An 18,531-nucleotide genomic window follows, 5' to 3' on the forward strand; every position below is an offset into this window, starting at 1 on the left:
GCACTTGAGAGGCTGAGGCAGGAGAACTGCCGTGAGTTTGAGGCCAGTCTGGACTACATAGTGAGTTCAGGACTAGCCTGCACTACATAGCTAGACCCCGTCTCAAAAAAAAAAAAAAAATTACTTCCATGGCTCCAACTCCAAATAGTCACATCGGGGGTTAGGGCTTCATCCTCTGGATTTTGGGGGACACAGTTCAGTCCACAGTCTACACACAGTGAACAGAAGACTCATTAAATTACAATACAAACCTGGAACAAAACAGTATAAAGCCATTAAAAACCATGTATATCATTTATTATCACAATAAATAATTCACAGCAAATGCCTGCATGAACATAACCCGGGTACAGAGCAGCACATGGGAAGTGATTCTGTCTACGCAAACCGCAGACACCCGCATGCTGAGGACAGGCAGGTACTTGCACTGGGCAGGGCCCAGGATGATCACAGAGGACTGGGGTAGTTTCCTGTATTTTTCACAATAATCATGATTTTTACAAAACACCGGAGTTATTACTCGCATTTAAAAAACACAGAAGTGTTTTAAAATAGACGAAGACATCTGGCACACCTCAGTCTTCTCTCAGCCGCAGCACAGCTGCTGCATGGCGACAGACACATCCCTGAGGTCCCCACCCCACGCTGGTCTGCAGGGCCACTCAGCCCACAGCTCCTTCCTGTCACCACTGGCTGTCGCTGCGGCAGCTCTCTCCAACCACTCTCACAACAAGGTTCAACCCCGGGGGGAGCGGGGAGGTGCCTGCAATCACCCCAAAGGACAGCAGAGTCCCTCCAGGGGGTCACCTGTGCAGCCAGCATGTCTCTCAGGCAGCACCGGCCTCAAAACATAGACAGGCACCTTCTGGGACACCACGCCAGAGGTGCACCAGTGGCCCAGCTAGGCCTTCAGCAGGGTGACCTTATGTTCTGGGAAGGAATCTTCACAGATGTTGTAGGGCTCAGTGCCTGGTTCTTGCCTCAGGTATTTCTCTGCAAAAAAGTAGTTTCTTTTTTATCCAGTACTGGGCATAAAACCCAGCACCTCCATACTGAGCTACATTCACAAGCCTTTTTTGAGACAGGGTCTTGCTTTGTTACAAAATTGCCCAGGCTAGACTTGAACTTCCAACCCTCTTGCCTCAGCCTCCCAGAGTGCTAGGATTACAAGTGTGTGCTTCTAAGCCCAGTTTAAAATAACAAGCACTAAAAGAATAGCCATGAGGACCGGTCAGTTTGGGGAACAGGCTCAAAGAGGCAGGCACTTGGGGCCCAGCATCGAAGGTCTCGAAGGCTCCCCACACCAGCATCTGGAGCTGTACTAAGGGTTCACTTGTCTCTGGGCTCATCACTGCTTTCCAGGAGTGCTTCCCAGAGTGCACGCGAACTGGTGCAGCTTCTGTGGCCCACTCCAGCTGCTTTCAGCAGCAATACGGACACATCTCAGCTGACGGACCAAGCCCAAGAAGAAGACACAGAAGCCTTACAATTCTACGTGCCCACCATCTACAACAGGCAAGTCCAATTTAAGGTGGTACAAAGCAGAACACTGGTTCCTCCAGGGCGCAGGGGCTGAGGGCATGACAGACCTTTCTAGAGTGGTGTAAACACATTACCCTGATTGGTGGATATGCAGGTGGGACACTGACACCCTCTGCTCATCTGTGCATAAACATCACCTCCAACACGCACCCTTAAACAAGCCCCAGGTAAAGAAGGCCTCGGCTCACCTCTGGGCCTGCCCTGGGCCTGGACCCCTTCAGTTCCAGCCCTACCCCGTTATGCTCTCTTGGCATGTCCTATCACCTCCATCCCTTCCTTCCTGCTCTCCCAGTCCTGCCCTGTTCTGTTGACCTCTTGGAGGTGGACATGCTAACAAATGTCCCCTGTGCCCACCTGCCTCCTCCAGGGTGGGGAAGTACTGGAACCCCTTCAGGTCAGCAGCCAGCAAGGTGCGGAGCACAGGCACCTGTGGAACAGACACGCTTTAGTCTTGGGTAAGGTGCTTTGCTCCTGATGAATGTGGCGTAGGCAGCCTGGTGGAGGCACTGAGCATTCTGGGACACGCCACACTCTCACCACATAGGTAATAGGGAGAGGAGAGTAGGCTCCAGTGGGCTGCTGCTAGAGGGGGTTTCTATATGACTGGCCTCCAAAGACCACCAAGTTGGCCACTGCAAACCACACAGAATGCAACAGCCACAAGTGCAGCCGTGGGCCAAACAGCCTGAGACCAAAATCTCAGGGCCAAAGACAGCGTGTCCACAATGTGGCATGGCAAGGAGGGCTAGGGAGACCGAGGCCATGTTCACAACTGCTCTGGGGACAGAGGCCACAGCTCCCCATTCTGCAGGAAGGAGATGAAAGTCAGATGGCTTGAGAACCTGTCCTGTCAGAGGCAGAGCCACAGCAGTCGGAGGGTCAGGGCCACCTGTCCTCGTGATGGCATCATAGCCCAAGAATGTCACGCTGGCCCGGGCAGGGAGAGAGCTGCCAACACCCATCTTGCGAGGTGGGGCTGGCTTGCCTACCTGCAGGCCCACGAACACCAGGGAGACGTGCTGCTTGCGGAAGTCCTCGAGGAGCCCGGCCAGGCCCAGCACCACGGTGTAGTCAATGCTACAGATGTGGGAGCACTCCAGAACTGCAGAGCGTGGCGGGGATGCTAGGGACACAGGCCAGGCTGTTACGCTGCAGTGCAGTCAACACAGCGAGGGCAAGGCCAGCAGGGACTAAGTCACTGGCCAGGGGGTGAGGGTGGCAGGACCCGAAGGAATAGCCATTTGGTGAGAGCAGTGGCTGCTTCCTAAGACCAAGAGGGTGCTTGCCTGCCCTGAACATCAGTTCTGGGCACCGTGGCCCTTGCTGAAGCAGAGAGGAGCAGTCCTGGGGCAGAGCGCCCCCTGGGGACTCCCCTACCCACAGGGGATGCTGCTCAGACAGGCTCAAGACCTCATGAACCAGAGAGCACAGCAGTGGCCCACAGGCAGGTGGGGACTGGGTCTTGGGGTCCTCAAAGAGCCACCGTGGAAGGGGAAGTAGCTGCACACATGCTGACCTTGCCCATCACTGCCCAACACGTACCTTCCAGGGCCTGACTCAGTACGGTGTCCCGCAAGGCCTCAATGGCAGGAAAGTGCAGGCCGCTGGCCGGCTGTAGGACAAGGACTGACCCCTCTGACACCTAGGAGGGAGGAGGAAAGAGTGGACTTTGAGGGTGAGGGAACAGGATGGCCCCCACCAGGCTTTGCCTGTCCCAAGCAGGAAGCCGTAACCCAAGCCCAGTGCACTGGAGGGGACAGGGACGGGGGCTGGTGGGAGGCCCCCCAGGGACCAGGCACAGCAGGAAGGCACTGTGGCTTTTAATGAGAGAAGGGTCACCTCTGGCAGTGCCGGAGACCACAGTCACCCATCAATTCAAGGAAAGAGGAAAAGCCACGAGCCCTGCCCATACACACCTCCCCGGCCAGCACCTGGGTCTTGGGCCTGGCCACGGAGTGCAGGAGGATCAGCGTGGACACCAGGGTCCCTGCCAGGATGCCATACTGGACCTCCCAGAAGCACAGCAGGAAAGTCACACTGAGAGGCAGTAGGTCCAGCCCTAGGAAAGGACTTGGCTGAAGGGCGCCCCCTCCTAGCTCAGTGCCTATGCTGCCACCTGAGCCCCAATGCACCCTACCAGGCAGCATGATGGCCTCCTGATCCCTACATGGCAGGTAATGGTGATCATGGACCCCAAGCAGCCTCTGCTCTTAGGACCCAAGGACAGCAGCTGTGAGTTGCAGTCATCAAGGTCACAGAGGAGGACGACTGACTGACCCTGCCGGGCTGGGTCCCAGGTCCCCAACCTCAGGGAGAGCGGGGGAGGGAGGGCTGTCAGGGGCCCATGAAGGAGGGACAGAGCCTGGGAAGGGGTGGCAGGGATCATGGGACCCTCCAAGACCACACAGGACTCTTGGCTGAGGTAGTGGGGGGCGGTAAAATGCATGAGTTTGGCATTAGCCCCAGATACACATAATTCAGACACATCTCACCCTCCCTGAGCCTGTTTCCTTTAGGAGCATCCATTACACTCCACACAGGCAGAGTAACACGTTTCAAGGCTCCGCGAAAGGAGAGATGTATGCACACTACACAGAAGCCTTGGTGCATGATGTGATCATCGTCCCTTGATCATAACTTACTGGAGAGACGGTGAAAGGAGCCAAACTACATAAATCCTTATAGTTCTTCCATTAAGAAAACACAGGAATTTGTTTCATTAAAGAAACTGAGGGTTCAGAGTACCAGAGGGAGTGGCCAGGGAAACGGCAGGCTGAGGGGAATGAGGAGGCCAGGGCAGAGCAGCCTGCTGGCCCCCTCCAGGGACCCTGTGCAGGAGGACCCAGCCCTCTGGAGACCAGAGCCCCACCCTCCTGGTGTACCACTCAAGGCTCAGGGCCATTTCCTGGCCTTCAGGAGCGGCTCACAGAGATTACTACCATAACTCCAGCTCCAGTCCCCACTGGGCTGCAGGAAGGGGGATAAAGGATGCTCTCAACAATCACAGACATTATGCTACAGAGCTCCCTGCTGGGCACATATGTACTGGAAACGTGTGCCTCACTCTTAACGCTGGGGACATACGTACTTTTAACCCGCCACAGTGTCCCGAAGATTTTGGTGTCAAATAGTGGGGCCACGGCCATGATGATGACAGCAGCCAGCGCGGCCTTGGGAATGTAGTAGAAGAGCGAGGTCAGGTAGTTCAGGGACAGCAGCACCAGTGCACCTGCGAACCAGCAGGGCGTCACCTGGGGCCTTCAGGAGTGAGGTGGCACGGGTACCTGTGCCATCCCAAGAGGATACAGCCAGGCACCCAAGTGGACCTGGCAGCCCACTAAGAAGGTATGGCATTTTAGGAGGCTCCTCTGCCTCTAACCCTCACCATCACGGGCATAAGGGAAAGAGGGGGCTCACCGGTCACCAGGCCCCCTGCAGGGGTGCACACCCCAGACTGGGCATTCACGGCTGTCCTGGAAAGGCAAAAGAGAACTGTGAAGCCTGTGGTCCCAGCACAGCATGTATAGGCTTCTGTCTGCATGCATCGGTGGGCGATCTTCCAGGAGGCCCAGGCTGGAGAGTGGGGGCAGGTGGGCTGAGGCAGTGACTTAGGGCACACACTGTGCACAATCCACATGCTTATTTCTTAAATACATATCGTTTATTACTTCCATGTGCTGGGAACTTTCTAGAGCTAAATGCAGCACTGAGAACTCAGATGCTGTCCTGGAGGGTGGGGTGAGTCCCCGCTTCCTGCTTTGCCACAGCTGTGGTCACTGCTGACCAAAGAGCAGACTCTGGCAGAGACGAACACGAAGGGTGTGGAACATGGGCAAAGGGGCCCAGCTAAGGGACAGGGGAGCCTGGAGCTGGGCCCACCTCAAGCAGTGGAGAGGGAAGGTGTGCACACTCACCGCCCAAAGCTGCCGGTGACTGGGTAGGACGAGATGAAGGAGCCCAGCATATTGGTGAGACCTGGGGAGAAAACAAGACATTTACTGGGAGAAGAGGGAGATCATGGAAGCCAAAGAGATGCACAGGAGGGAACCCGAAAACCGAGCCAGGTCAGGAAGAGACTGAGGGAATGATGGGGCACGTGTCAGCCCCAGGCACTCTTCCAGGGAGGAAAACCTGGCCATGAGCTGTGTCACATCTGCCCAGATGGTGTCAGGCTTTATTTGTGGTGCTGAGGTTTGAATCCACGGTCTCGTACGCACCAGGTAAGTGGTCCACCACTGAACCACAGTCCCAGCCCTGATTTAGCCCTGAAAAGTCATTCTGGACCAGCCTTGCTGCACAGCTCAAATTTGCCTCTTCCTGCTTTTGTCTGTGCCGTAGGATCTGTGTTATTATTCTCCTGCGGCTGGCGGTGGAGATACAGCATACTACTTATTTTATTATGTTACGTGCCAGGATTTTTCTACATAGCTCAGGCTGACCTTGAACTTACGTAGCCCAGCCTGGCCTTGAATTTGTGATCCTCCTGCCTCAACCACCCTAGTGCTGGGATTACAGGCGTGTATCACCACGTCTTGCTAAGGATGTACTGTTTTTGAAGTCATGGGAATGGGTTCTGAGAAGGTTCACTGGTGGGTTCTTGGGGAGTCTGTGGACCTCCTCAGAGAAGGGTGCTGCAATGAGAGGCCCACATGCTTGCTGCCCATAAATTAAGCAGCTCAAGTCCAGACCTGACCCTAAAGCTTCTGGGTGCTGCCTGCTGACTGTGCCCATCCCACAGTAGGAAAGGGACAGGCATAGAAGGCCCACCACACACTGGCACCACACTGGACCCAAATTTAAGACTCAGGCCACAGTTCCCCAACACACTAGCAAAGTCAGCTCACAAAGACAAAAGAATTCACAACTGTAAACCCAACACAGAGCCCTATCAATAGGCAGGCAGCCCGGGACACCTGCGCCTTACTAGTTGCCCCACTCCTGCCGGAAGGAGGCCATGGGGCAGGACCAAGCATGCTCAGGAGCTGGCCTGGCAGCACCCTTTTGCTCCCTGACCACTGGCCATGCACACTGCTTCCCAGAGGCTGGGCACTCCTGGGTGTCCAAGAGGCTACAGACCTCAGTGTCCTACCCGGCAAGTGCTCAGTAAGTAGAACCCCGGACCACCTATGAGCTCCCTATGCCCAAGGACTAAACAGAACCTTCGGGACACTTGAGGATGAGTCCATAAGCCCCACTGGCTCATCACAACCATTGCCACACTTGGCACAACTCAGTGAGACGTGGAGGCGCCCAGCCTGGAAGGGGTCTTACCAATGGCCAGCAGCTCCTGGTTGGCATCCACATGGTAATCGTTTTGAGATGCTAAAGAGAATGGACAACACACTGTCACCGGACATACGATATTGCTAGGAAAGTGCCTATGAAATGAAAAACAGGTTCACATTTCTTGTGTATGTATGATATTGTCTACATTTCGCAAAAATTAGTGTTTAAGTATATATATCACATAATTTAAAAATCCAAAATCTGAAATGTTTCAAAACCAAAACTTTCTGGGTGCTGACACGACCTTCAAAACATTTTGCAGCTGGGCATGGTGGCCCCTGACTATAATCCCAGCCCTCTGAGAGGTTAAGGCAAATCACAAGTGCAAGCTCAGCCCGGGCAATTTGGCAGTTTAGCGAGACTCTGTCTCTAAAAGGAGTGGGGATGTAGCTCAGTGTGAGGGCCTTAGTTCCAGAAAAAAAAAGAGAAGAAAAAGAGTTTCAGATTTTTGAATTAGGATGCTCAACCAGTAAAGCCTATAAAAAAATATTCCAACATCTAAAAATCTCCCAGATCCAAAACACTTCTGGTCCCAGGCCTTTTTCCATTTTTACATGTGTATATCAGAGAGTAGAAAGACAGAAAGTAAAATGTTAACAGTCAGATGGAGCAAGAAAAGGGATGACAGGTGATTTATCTTTTATTTCTGCACTTTTGGTATTTTCTACAACTTTATATATATTTTTGTTTGTCTGGAGATAGGGTCTCACTTTGTAGTTTTGAACTCTAAGGAGCTCAGACTGGCCTTAAACCCACAGCGATCCTCTTGCCTCAGCCTCCCAAGGGCTAGGATTATATGTGTGCACTACCCATACCTTGCTATATTGTTTCTGTAAGAGGGGAAATCATTTTAAATGAACATTCCTCTGATTTCAAGGGGAAATGACTAGAAAGTCAAAGATGAGGCCACCGCAGAGAGATGAACAAGTCAAGATTTCAGAGGAAGCCACAGAACATGAGCCTAAGATAGAGGTGAGCACACATTCCACATGTGCAGCTACAGGACCTGTCACTGCCTTCCCGCTACCACTGTGGAGCAGGTAAGCAAGCAAGCAGGGCTGTGTTTGACAAATACCACTTGCAAGCACGAACATTGTAAAGTTCGCGTATGTCTCACATGTCATAATATTATTTTTTCCTAACCTTTGAAAAGATGTAAAACTCATTTTTAAAACAGTCGTGTGAAATAAAAGAGACAACAGGCCAAGGTTTATCAAACCTAGATTAAAGAGCGTGCCAGGGAGGCTATCAAGTGTCTTCGAAAGGAAGCAGCTCTAGGAGGCTGAGGCAGGAGGACTGCAAATTCAAGCTAAGCCACGGCAACTTAGCAGTATCTTGTCTCATACTAAAAAATTAAAAAATGAGCTGGGCATGTAGTTTAGTGCAAAAGCCCCAGGTTCAATCAGTACTTAAAAAAAAAAAAAGGCTATGTAATAGATAAGAGTACAGGCCATAAGATGAAGATTTGGAGAATATACTGTGTTTCTTTTTCCAACAACAAAAAGATGATCAGAGAAATAAAACTGAATAAGAAATATACGAGCTGCATATAGAACTAATGGCAACATGTATGGTTGTGAGCAATCATTGAATCTGGAAAACCCTCGTGGGTGGACCTTTGGATGGGTCGAGGGACAAAGCACCGGGCTGTTGGAGGGGAATTTACCCTGGCATACCCATGGCTTGGCAGAAAACACAAGACAGGAAGTCAAGACAATATATACTGCTAAATGTTCTTACGGATTTTTTTTTGGTGCTGGGAATGGAACCTAGAGATTGTGCATGCTAGGTAAGTGCTCTACTGCTGAGCTATTGGTAACTGGGCCTTCACCTTCAGAACCAACCTATACCTGAAGGCAAGGAGGACTCAGGCATTACAGACTGGAATGAAAGTGTCATCCAAGTTGATAATCCAGAGCTGCAAGTATAGCTGACCTCAGTGGGAAAGGGGGACAAGTGACGGATTCAATAGCCTAACCTTACAAAGGAGGGTGCCATAAGATGCTGAACCAGAAATAAGCACCTAAGCAGGTAAACATTTCCCTGCCTCCAACGGGACAAGAGAGGAGCCTCTGGGGTGCTGAGCCAGCAGGAGAACAGATGCTGTTAAGTTTTTAGGAATTTTGTGAACCAGCTATTAAGCATAGCTTAATTAAACTGAATTTAAATCAATTGAATTACAACGTCCAGTCAAACAAATTACAGTACAAATAAAGATACAACTTACCGCTTCTTAATTTGACATCTTGCTATTACCAATGAGGTTACCTACGTCTACCACAAGCAACTGTAGGCATGCGTGGTGGAGAAAGCCAGACAGATATCTAACACACAGCTGATTCCAACTTTGCATTCAAGCTCTGCATTCAGGGATGCCTTCATCAGCTTTAGAATCAGCTACAGTGGGAGCATTCACAGCCCAGAAAATGGCAATAGTAGGGCCTTCACCCTACTACCCCTTTGGTACTGAACACTGAGCCTAGGGAGCACTGAGGTATATCCCTAGCCTTTTTGTAAATTTTGACAGGGTCTCACTAGGTTGCCCAGGCTGGCCACCTACTTTTGATCCTCCTGCCTCAGCTTCCCAAGGAGCTGGAATTACAGGTGTGTACACCACTGTACCCGGTGCCCAGCCAAAGCAGGGGCTCTGTGTCCACGCAGAGAAGGCTGCTGGAACATTGGCCAGCACACTGGGACAGGGCTTCATTGTTATAGATCCAATTTTACTGGGCACGGTGTGCATCCCTTACCCAAAACAACTGGAACCAGAAGTGTTTCTGGTTTTAGAGTCTTCAGACTTTGGAATATTTGCATAGACTTTATTGGTTAAGAATGCTTCAGCCTTTACCAGTTGAGTAAAACTCGAGGCACTGGCAGTGAAGGTTTCAGAGTTTAGGTTTTCAGGTTAGGGATGTCCAACCCACCCTAGTCTCACATACTCCATTTTAAAATATGAGCACATTAACACTTAGAAAAAAATTCTAATTTTACAAATGAGAGCAGACAAATGCAAGCAAGAAAGCAGCAAGCCAAGCCGGGCTGTGAGCCCAGGCATATATCGCTGAGGAGCAAAAAGGTACCCGCAGAGGGCATCTTACCAAAGGCCTTGGCCACCGCGATGCTCTCCAGCAGCCCCATCAGGGGTACCACAGCCAGCCCCGCCCCCATGTCCTGGGAGAGGAGACAGGGGAGACAGTGAGGGCCTTGCTGCGCTCAGGAAGGGAGAGGCGGGTTGGGCCCAGCAGTGCCCTTCCCAGGCAGGACCGGCTCCTCCCCGAGTGTGCATGCAAAGGAGCCAGTGCGCCGCAGCTGCAGGGGCGCGAGCATATGAGGTGAGGAGACACCTCCTTGTCAAGAAAGGAGCAGGACATCAAGGAGAACCCGCAAACGCATCCTGTGCTGGTGTGTGAAGGAAGACTACGAGGGTCTCTGAGGCAGAAACACAAAGGGATGCCCTGGAAACTGTGCCCAACCTGGGGTTCTTCCCCAACTGCTGCTCACAGAGACTGCCCACCCTCATCAGGTTGGAACCTCCTGTCACCAAACAGATGCATGGGGACTCAGAGCCAGACCCAGGGCCACCACGGTCTCAGTCACACTGCGGCACCCATCTCCACTCACCTGCACCATCCTGGTGAAGGAGACAGTCCCGTTGGCCGTGGTCACCGAGAAGGGAGGGGCTCGCACAGGAGGAAGCCCCTTGGCTATCTCCCCAGTTAGAATAAAAGGCTGGTATCCAGTCACCACAAAGGAGTATGCAACCAGGGCTGCGAAGGAGACCACCAGGGCGTTGCGAGCTGGGAAGAGAGGGAACACAGGTGAGACTCGGGCTTGGTACATACAGGAAGAATGAGGGCGGGGACTGGCATTCCTACCCCCTCCAGACTGCTGGGACTACAATGTGTGCCACCACACTCAGCTGGTCTTTGGCATCTAAGAAACCTTCCTCAACTAGGTGTGGTGGTGCCACCTGTAATCCCAGCCATCTGGGAAGCTGATGCAGGAGCATTTCAAGTTCAAGGCCAGCCTGAGCAGCCTAGTGAAACTGTCTTAAAATAAAATCAAACAATTTTTTAGTAAGGAGTTAGGGATGCAGCCTACTAGTACAGCATTTGCCCAACATGCATGAGGCCCTGGGTTTGGGCTCCAACACTAGCAAGCAACCATACAAAACTATTCTCAGTGGGGGAAGACTGCCCCTCCCAGGACTAGACAGACAATTCTTAGAGATAACAAAGGGCCCCCTGTGTGCTCCTGATGAGCGTGCTCATCCAGAGCTGCCCTTCCCCCACTCAGCCCAGGCACCGTGAAGACAGTACCCTCTGCCTGGGTCACCCTGGATCTGGGTGCCACCCCTACAGCCTGAAGCCCACTAATATCCAAGTGGCCACTCGTACTGTTGGGAATGCCCAGCCTGGCCTTCCTCACAAGAACCACAACAAAAGCTGCAGCCTAACCCTCCCTCACTGAGCTCTTCCTCTTGACCACACACTGGGGTCTTTGTTGAGCAGGCTTGTGATTCTAGGCTCTGGCCTGGGTTTTTTGTTTTTTTGTTTTGGTACCAGGAATCAAACTGAGGACCTTGCGCTTGCGAGGCAGGCACTATGCCACTGAGCTATCTCCCTGGCCCCCTTTAAGCTCTGTAAAAAGAATAAACTTGGTTTCTCCTAAGCCTCTCAGATCCCCTCCTGACCGATCCTGCCATAAAATACAGACTGTCCCCTGAGAGGCTCATGGGGTCTCAGGGCAGCTCATAGCTACACCTAAGCTGAACCCCAACTTCAGTGTGCCTGGGGATCCCCTGGAAGTGGGCTGGGGCCTGACAGTCCCTTTCCAGCGTACTCCTGGCTTCACAGAACAGGGTGATTTTCACTGATTCATGGATGCTGAATTAAAGCCCAGACTTCGGGGAGCAGCTCCGCAGGATTGAACCCAGGCTGGAAGTGGTATTTCCATCCTGTACCAGTGTTCTTCCCGCTACTGAGCTCCTGGCATTTACTCACCACCTTGAGATTGCAGGACAGAACCTGGTGGGTGGCCACAGTGAGTCGGGAACCAGCCTGGTCAGATGAAAGTGACTCAAGGGACCCAACCACTCCCCTCTCTCATTGCTGTTCATTTCCTACCTGCCCCCCACCAACAGCAGGGCCACACTCAGGTCATTTTCATTCCACGTAAGGTTAGAGATGCTGCTGCTGTCCTACTCTCCTGTGTGTGCCTTCCTCTGTGGGTGTCACCAAGTAGCACCCCACCTCCCCAGAAATGGCCCTCAGCAGGCTACAGCCAGGCCACCCCGCTATCCTCTGCCTCAGCCTTTCCCATGGACCCTGTCATTAACTCAGCCTGCACACTCATGCCCAGAGCTAAACTTTCTCTCCCAGCAAGAGCACAGTTAGAACACAGCGTCTGGGTCTAATGGAATTTGCTTTCTCTTGCAGTGACCCTGTAGGTGGGGGAGTTTTTCAAGCCTGGGCACTGCCAATGTTTTGGGCCTGCTGACTCCACTTGGGAGGCTGGGGGCTGCTGGCACCCACTAGATGCCAGCAACAGCTTCCCCAGATGGTATCACCCAAAGACGTTTCCCAACTTTGTCCAGTGTCCCTTGGGAGTGAAGTCACCTCTGCCTGAGAACCACTGCTGCAGATGAGTATTCCCAACGCTGGGGGCAGATCAGAACCATCCACGAGCCAGGCATGGTGGTGCACACTTTGTAATCCCAGCACTCTGGGAGGCTGAGGCAGGAGCATCTCAAGTTTGAGCCCAGCCTGGCCAACTTAATGACTTAGTGACAGCCTGTCTCAAAATAAAAAATAAAAAACAGCTGGAGCTGTAACCTGGTACAAACAAAACAAGACAAAACTACCTGTAACTTTCTAGTATCCCAATGCCCAAAGAATCACTCCCAGGCCAAAATAATCTCTAAGGGCTGAGACTCGGGGCTCCCCAAGTGACTTTTTGTGCCACCCAGGTTCATCAGCCAGGAGGCCCCTCACCTGTGGCAGCAGTCCACACCAGCCCACAGCTGAGCCGCACGCCAAGGGGCATCTCAGTGTTGACAGGAGGCATGTGGTCCCGCATCAGCTTCAGCATGAGCAGCAGCACCATGCAGACCAGCCCCAGGACAGCGTCACCCACCCTGCAGGCAGAGGATGCGTCACCACCCAGCTAGGCGGCCAAGTGTACCTTCTGCTAGAAAGCTCTCTCACTGCCCTTTCTGTCTTCTCCTAAATAATCCACAGCCCTAGCTGATTTCAAAACTGTGTTGTCATCTGAGTAAGGGATCAGCCCTGAACAGGACTGGGAGTCAGGAGGTCCTCATCATGATGGCAGTGAGACTGCTACCCCATGTTTTCAGGCACGTCGTCCTCTGGGCCACAGATGTCTCATGTATTACAAGGGGCTCCAGACTACACAATCAGTGGGTGAGGCCCTTTGCACCTCAGTCTGGCCCTCTCACATTGACCAGTCTCCATTTCCATGCCCCCAGGAGGCTGACCCCTACTCAAGAGGCAGGGAGCCCACTGGCCTCCTGATGCAGGCCCTTCAACAAGGGCCTGCAGCAGCAGATCAGAGGGGGGAAGGTCCAGAACCTGGCCCACTCCCTAGGCCACCACCCATTTCCCTGAAATCCCTCTTCTGGTCCCAGCACGAGAGTAGGGCATATCTTGGCTTTCCACCAGCTGGTCTAGAAGGGAGGGACCTCTCATCAGAGAGGCTTACACCATCAGAGGAAGTGCTCTCTGCAGGGCCTCCACCTGCAGATTGCAGCCCTTGGGCACCCAAGTTCTATGCATCAGCTCTGTGGGCCTGCAACATGGCATTGCTACGTGAGGACTACAGGAGAGGAGACTGCCTGCCTGGGCCCCTTGCTGGCCCAATAGCCTGGTAGAGGATCCCTGGACCCCCCCAGGGCTCCTGCTACAATGCCACCCTGACTCAGCAGGTTGGGGCTGACCTGGCATCTGCCTGTCTAACCCACTGCCATGCTGTGCCACTGCTGCTCTGGGGACCTGTGTAAGCAACAAGGCCCAAGAGATGGAACAATGCCACCTAGAGTGGATACAGAGGTAGGGAGTGGGAAGGGGCCCTGCAAGCAAGAGCATCCTTATCTGGGAGAAGAAAGAAGCCAGCAGGGTACCTGGTCTCCCTGATGTTGAGGAAGGTATGATACACTTGCAGGAAGAACTGTCTGGGGATGTTCTGCAGACCCAGCAGGTTCTGTTCAAACAGAATATGTTAGAACCTGCCCATGGCTAGTGGTGGTGGCTGGGTCCCTCCCTCCACTCTGCGCCCACTTCATCCCTCCCCTTTGCCTGAGACTCCCATGGCTATCTCTGGGCTCCCAGGGGACAACCTGTGACCCCAAGGCAGGAGATAAAGTTATCTTGGGAAAGCCAGACCCTGGTGTTTGGGTCAGTGGCACATTTCAAATGAAAAACTAGTTTGGGCCACTCCAAGGCAGGAGACCTGGATCTACAGCTGAGCAGCTGAGCAGTCTGGGCACCTCGGCCACACCTTCCCACACCTCCCCTCGGGCCACTACTGGCCAGAGGGTGTTGTCACCCCCGATCCTGGCACCTGCTGGAAGGAAAAATCATGCCTAGGCCAAGACAGGCAGAACCAGCTGCCCCTCAGGGCTCCCTGGAGGGGTATGGGGTCCCAACCAAGAAAGGGCTTCCCACACTGACCATAGCCCTTGGGGTCTTCAGGAGGGAAAAGGGTCTTCACTCTCTGCTTTAGCTCTTTATCCTGCTTGAGACTCAGCAGGGTATATGGGAGGTGGACTAACCAGGACACCCTAGGACCCTCACCCCACAAGCGCTCCAAGCACTGAGGTGGGGGACATGGGACAGGTGGGCACTGATGGATTCTTGGCTGGGGAGCTTGTGTCCTGGGCATGTCAGAGGGCAACACATTATGACAGAATCAAAGTTTTAAAAACGGGGGGTAGGGTTAATGTGACCAAGTAGGAATGAAAAAGTACCCTCTACTCACATTAAAGTCATACAAAAAAGCTGGGTGTGGGGGCACCCACCTATAATCCCAGCACTCTGGGAGGCTAAGGCAGGAGAATTCAAAGTTAGAACTGAACTCATAGAATGTAGTGAATTAGTAAGACCTTGTGTCTAAATTTTTAAAAAAGGTCTGGAGATGTAACTCAGTTCAAAGGACCCCAGCACCACAGAAAGAAAAACAAATTTTGTTTTCAACTCCCTACACCGAAGAAAGAACAGACAAAACAAAACAAGCATTGCTGACACTAAAAATGTCATTTCCTGAATACAAGCAAGTCACATTTGCCACGCATACCCTGACGTATGTACATAACATACAAATCACACCCTCCCACACCTTACTATGTGTTTTCTCCTCTCTAAAATGGACACCATGATAAACCTACCTCCCAGGGGTGTGGTGAGAGCTAAGGACTCAGAAAGCCTGGCCCAGTCCCTAGCACACAGGGTGCAGAACAGTCTCCCATCCTTGATTTTCTTGCTCTGCCTACACAGGAACAGACACACACGGGCCAGCTCTAGCAGCCCCTGGCCTTGAGATACAGGCCGTGTGGAGCTGGGGTGTGGTAACACAGCCACGAGGCAGGGGTGCGGCCTTGAGTCTGCCATCAGGGACCCCATCTACAGAACTGAGTTCAGTTCCATTCCGTACAGGCCAGCTAGCCACTCACCTACTTCACACCGCACACAGCAGTGAGTTAGGGTTAGGGTCAATCCTGCCTCAATCAATGTAAAAAAGGCCCCAGGATATGAGCATAAGTAAGCTACATCCTGGGATAACTGGTGATTATGGGTTCTACTGCTTCTCATAGCTATTTTACATTTGATCTTAGCCAAAAAGCCGAGAGGCAATTCTTACAGCTATTTTAAACAGAAATAAAAATCCCGTCATTTAAATAACATTAAATAGAAATAAGAAGAAACCACAAAAAGCCACCTATGTAAATTAGCACGGAGAAGAGATCTGCTGGTGGAAGCCTTGGTGCCTATGACCTGCAAGTTTTGCTGGTAAATGTGTGATAAACTGCGCTGTGAAGCCAACCAAGCACCCTGGCACAAAAACTCAGGCAACAGCCAAGGGGTGTAATTATGGGCTCCCAAATTATCTGCTGTGAAATCTGACCATCATGTAACATCTCCCGCGGGATTCCCCTCCATGAGAGCACTCAGCGCTTTTAATCGAGAGAAGAGAAAAATTCCAAGTAGCAACATGTTTCCTGGCCGCAAACTGCAGGACTGGCATTGGTCCTGCTCCCAGGAACCCCTGAGCCGTCGTGGGCACTGTGCCTACCTTGATCTGTCCAAAGCCGATGGTAACGGCAGCAGCGGAGGTGAACCCCTTAATGACAGGGCAGGAGATGAAGTCCAGCAGGAACCCTGGCAACCAAAAGGGCATGAACCCAGTTCCCTCAGTTTCCAGTGGATGGGGTGGGTGTAGGCTGGGAAAGATGGCGTGGATAGGACTGCACAACAGCTTAGGACTGATGGGTGACAAACCCTATCTGGACTGTTCTTAGGGTCTGTGGCCCTGGCAGTCCTCCCGGTATGCTGGCTCTGCAGAGTACAGTGGGCCTGGGACTGAAGGCACCCCTGACACACACACAGACACCCTTGGAACGGAGAGGAGGAAATGCTGAGGTCAAGGGCATCCCAGGGTATCTCAGCACCCCAGGAAAAGCAGAACTGAAGCCTCTCCACCCACTGCAGGACGGCAGGATCTTACCCAAACGCAGGAACCCCATGGCTAGCTGGATGCAGCCTGACAGGAAGGCCAGCAGCACAGCGTAGGCAGGCTCGTGGAAAGTGTAGAAGGACACCAGGAGGGACATGATGGCCGTGGGGCCCAGAGTCACGTCCCGGGAGGTGCCCAGGAAGAAATACACAAAGCATCCCATGAAGGCAGAGTAGAGGCCATACTGTCAGGGAGAGACAGCAGTAAGCACCAGGAGGCCCCAGGCCAGTCCACCCACCTCCCCGGTGTCAATGGGATGTGTGGACAAGGGACCCATGGGTGTCAACTGTGTACTTGCGCACCTTGGCACACGCAGGCAGGGCCAGCCCCCCACCCTCCACTAGCCACCATGGTGAACCTACAGCGAAGAGGGACTATTTTTCTAGCAGCACCAGGTGGCGCCTCAGGGTGCTGAGACAGGTGAAGTGGGCGTGGGCGAGACTCAAAGGCCAGTGAACTTATGTCTGTGAATCCCAGGAAGTGTTCCTAAGGTCACCATGAGTCATTCCTCTAAACCACACAGAATCAGCTCAGTGCCTTAAGGCAGTCACATGCTGCAGATTAAAGATCAAGAGTTCCTTGGGCCCCTGGGGTAGGATGTGTAAAGGTGTCTGGACCCCATACTAAGTACAAGCCTTCCTGTTCTGCCTCTGGGTGGGGTCAGGCCATGGGGACAGGGGCATGCCTGGTAGTGGGATCAGACAGCTCACCTGGGGAAGCAGTCCAGCCACTTCTGCATAGGCCAACGCCTGGGGAATGACTGTGAGGCCAACTGAGAGTCCAGCAATGAAGTCCATCTTCATCCACTGCAGTGAGTACTGAGGCAGCCACGCCAGGATGGGCAGCCGCCTCTGCCAGGCTGAGAGGGAGCAGCAGCAGGTGCTGAGGGTCATGCTGGAGCCAGAGGACCTGGCCTGACCCAGGGCCTTCAGGGAAGACAGCATCACTAGGGTGGGTCTGTGGCATGGGAAAGAGCAGCAGTGAGGGGCTGAGCTTCAGAGGCCCAGCAATGCCAGGTGACTTGCATGGGCATCAAGAGCAGACGCTGCGGGGAGTCTTGAGTCAGAGGGGCTAAGTTCCCCAGATGGCCTGAGAGAAGCCCAAGACCTGTGCAAAGGGAGCAAGGAGCCACCCTGTCCTCCTCATTCACTATCCTGGATCCCACCTGCTCAAATCATGGTGCCCCTCCCTCCAACAACTCTCACAGGCAAAAACCAGACAAACTACTTCATTAGAAACCTAAAGAATTTCGCCTCCCAGCAGAATCTTTTTTTCCTCTCCAAGAAACCTAACGGAACAAGCGTTGGGAGAAGCAGGGGCCCCGGGCACCGCCTCTCCCCTGCCAGCCTAGATGGTGGGATGCACGGGTGGGCAGCCCGGGGGCCAGGGGCTCCAAGATCCGTCTCCAAGTGCGAACTATCGCCAGCGCCACCCACGATTTCTGACGCCACACCTTACACAGCCCCCTACCTATGGCATTCACAGCCCTAAAGGAGTGCCGGGGATTATAGTTAAGTGCTAGAGAAAATCAGGGGTTCCCGCATTAATTCTGGGTGAGCAACATCCTCTGAGTCCTGGCTCTCCATCCTGGGAGCAGAGTCGGCCGCAGACCCCCATCCCGCCCCGCTGCACCCTTCGGACAAAATCCATCCTCCCCACCCCCACGATGTCTCCAGACCTCTAGCCTGGGATCCAGGATGAGGACCCACGCCGGCTGACGGTGCGCGGAGCGAGGTCGAGGGCCGCGGGGACCCAGGACCGGACGCGGTGCGGAGAGGCCCGCTGGAGAGCCGCCCGTCGGATCCCGCCCCGGGTCCCACTGGCCGCCCCTGGCCGGGCCCGGCTCCCCACTTTTGCTGGCGCAGACTCACCCTGGGCGTCACAGCTCGGGGTGTCTCGGAGTCGCCGCAGGCGGGTCGGCAGGAACTTGCGGTAGGGGTGGGCGGGGCGGTCGGG

At 53.3% G+C, this 18,531-nt stretch overlaps 1 protein-coding gene across 3 annotated transcripts; it reads right to left on the reverse strand.

Moving 5' to 3' along the window:
• Positions 1–267: 267 nt before the first annotated feature.
• Slc26a11 (solute carrier family 26 (anion exchanger), member 11) lies at positions 268–18,520 on the reverse strand. Of its 3 annotated transcripts, none has more exons than XM_013505990.1 (17): positions 18,447–18,520; positions 17,286–17,532; positions 16,567–16,759; positions 16,135–16,220; positions 13,967–14,046; positions 12,822–12,964; positions 10,450–10,625; positions 9,927–9,999; positions 6,814–6,864; positions 5,457–5,517; positions 4,960–5,015; positions 4,631–4,771; positions 3,459–3,601; positions 3,085–3,184; positions 2,532–2,665; positions 1,897–1,969; positions 268–993 (listed from the first exon to the last, which is right to left on the reverse strand). In XM_013505990.1, exons 2-17 carry the CDS (start codon positions 17,517–17,519, stop codon positions 902–904), a joined length of 1,836 nt encoding a protein of 611 aa, XP_013361444.1. In that variant the 5' UTR covers positions 17,520–17,532; positions 18,447–18,520; the 3' UTR covers positions 268–901. The 3 variants fall into 3 exon arrangements, with proteins under 3 accessions (XP_013361444.1, XP_005407385.1, XP_013361443.1); XM_005407328.2 differs by having other exon boundaries at positions 3,474–3,601; positions 18,254–18,464; XM_013505989.1 differs by having other exon boundaries at positions 18,254–18,462.
• Between the last annotated feature and the right edge of the window lie 11 nt (positions 18,521–18,531).

The sequence above is a fragment of the Chinchilla lanigera genome, unplaced genomic scaffold (assembly GCF_000276665.1).
Source record: "Chinchilla lanigera isolate Chin_1 unplaced genomic scaffold, ChiLan1.0 scaffold00105, whole genome shotgun sequence".
Classification (NCBI taxonomy): Eukaryota; Metazoa; Chordata; class Mammalia; order Rodentia; family Chinchillidae; genus Chinchilla; species Chinchilla lanigera.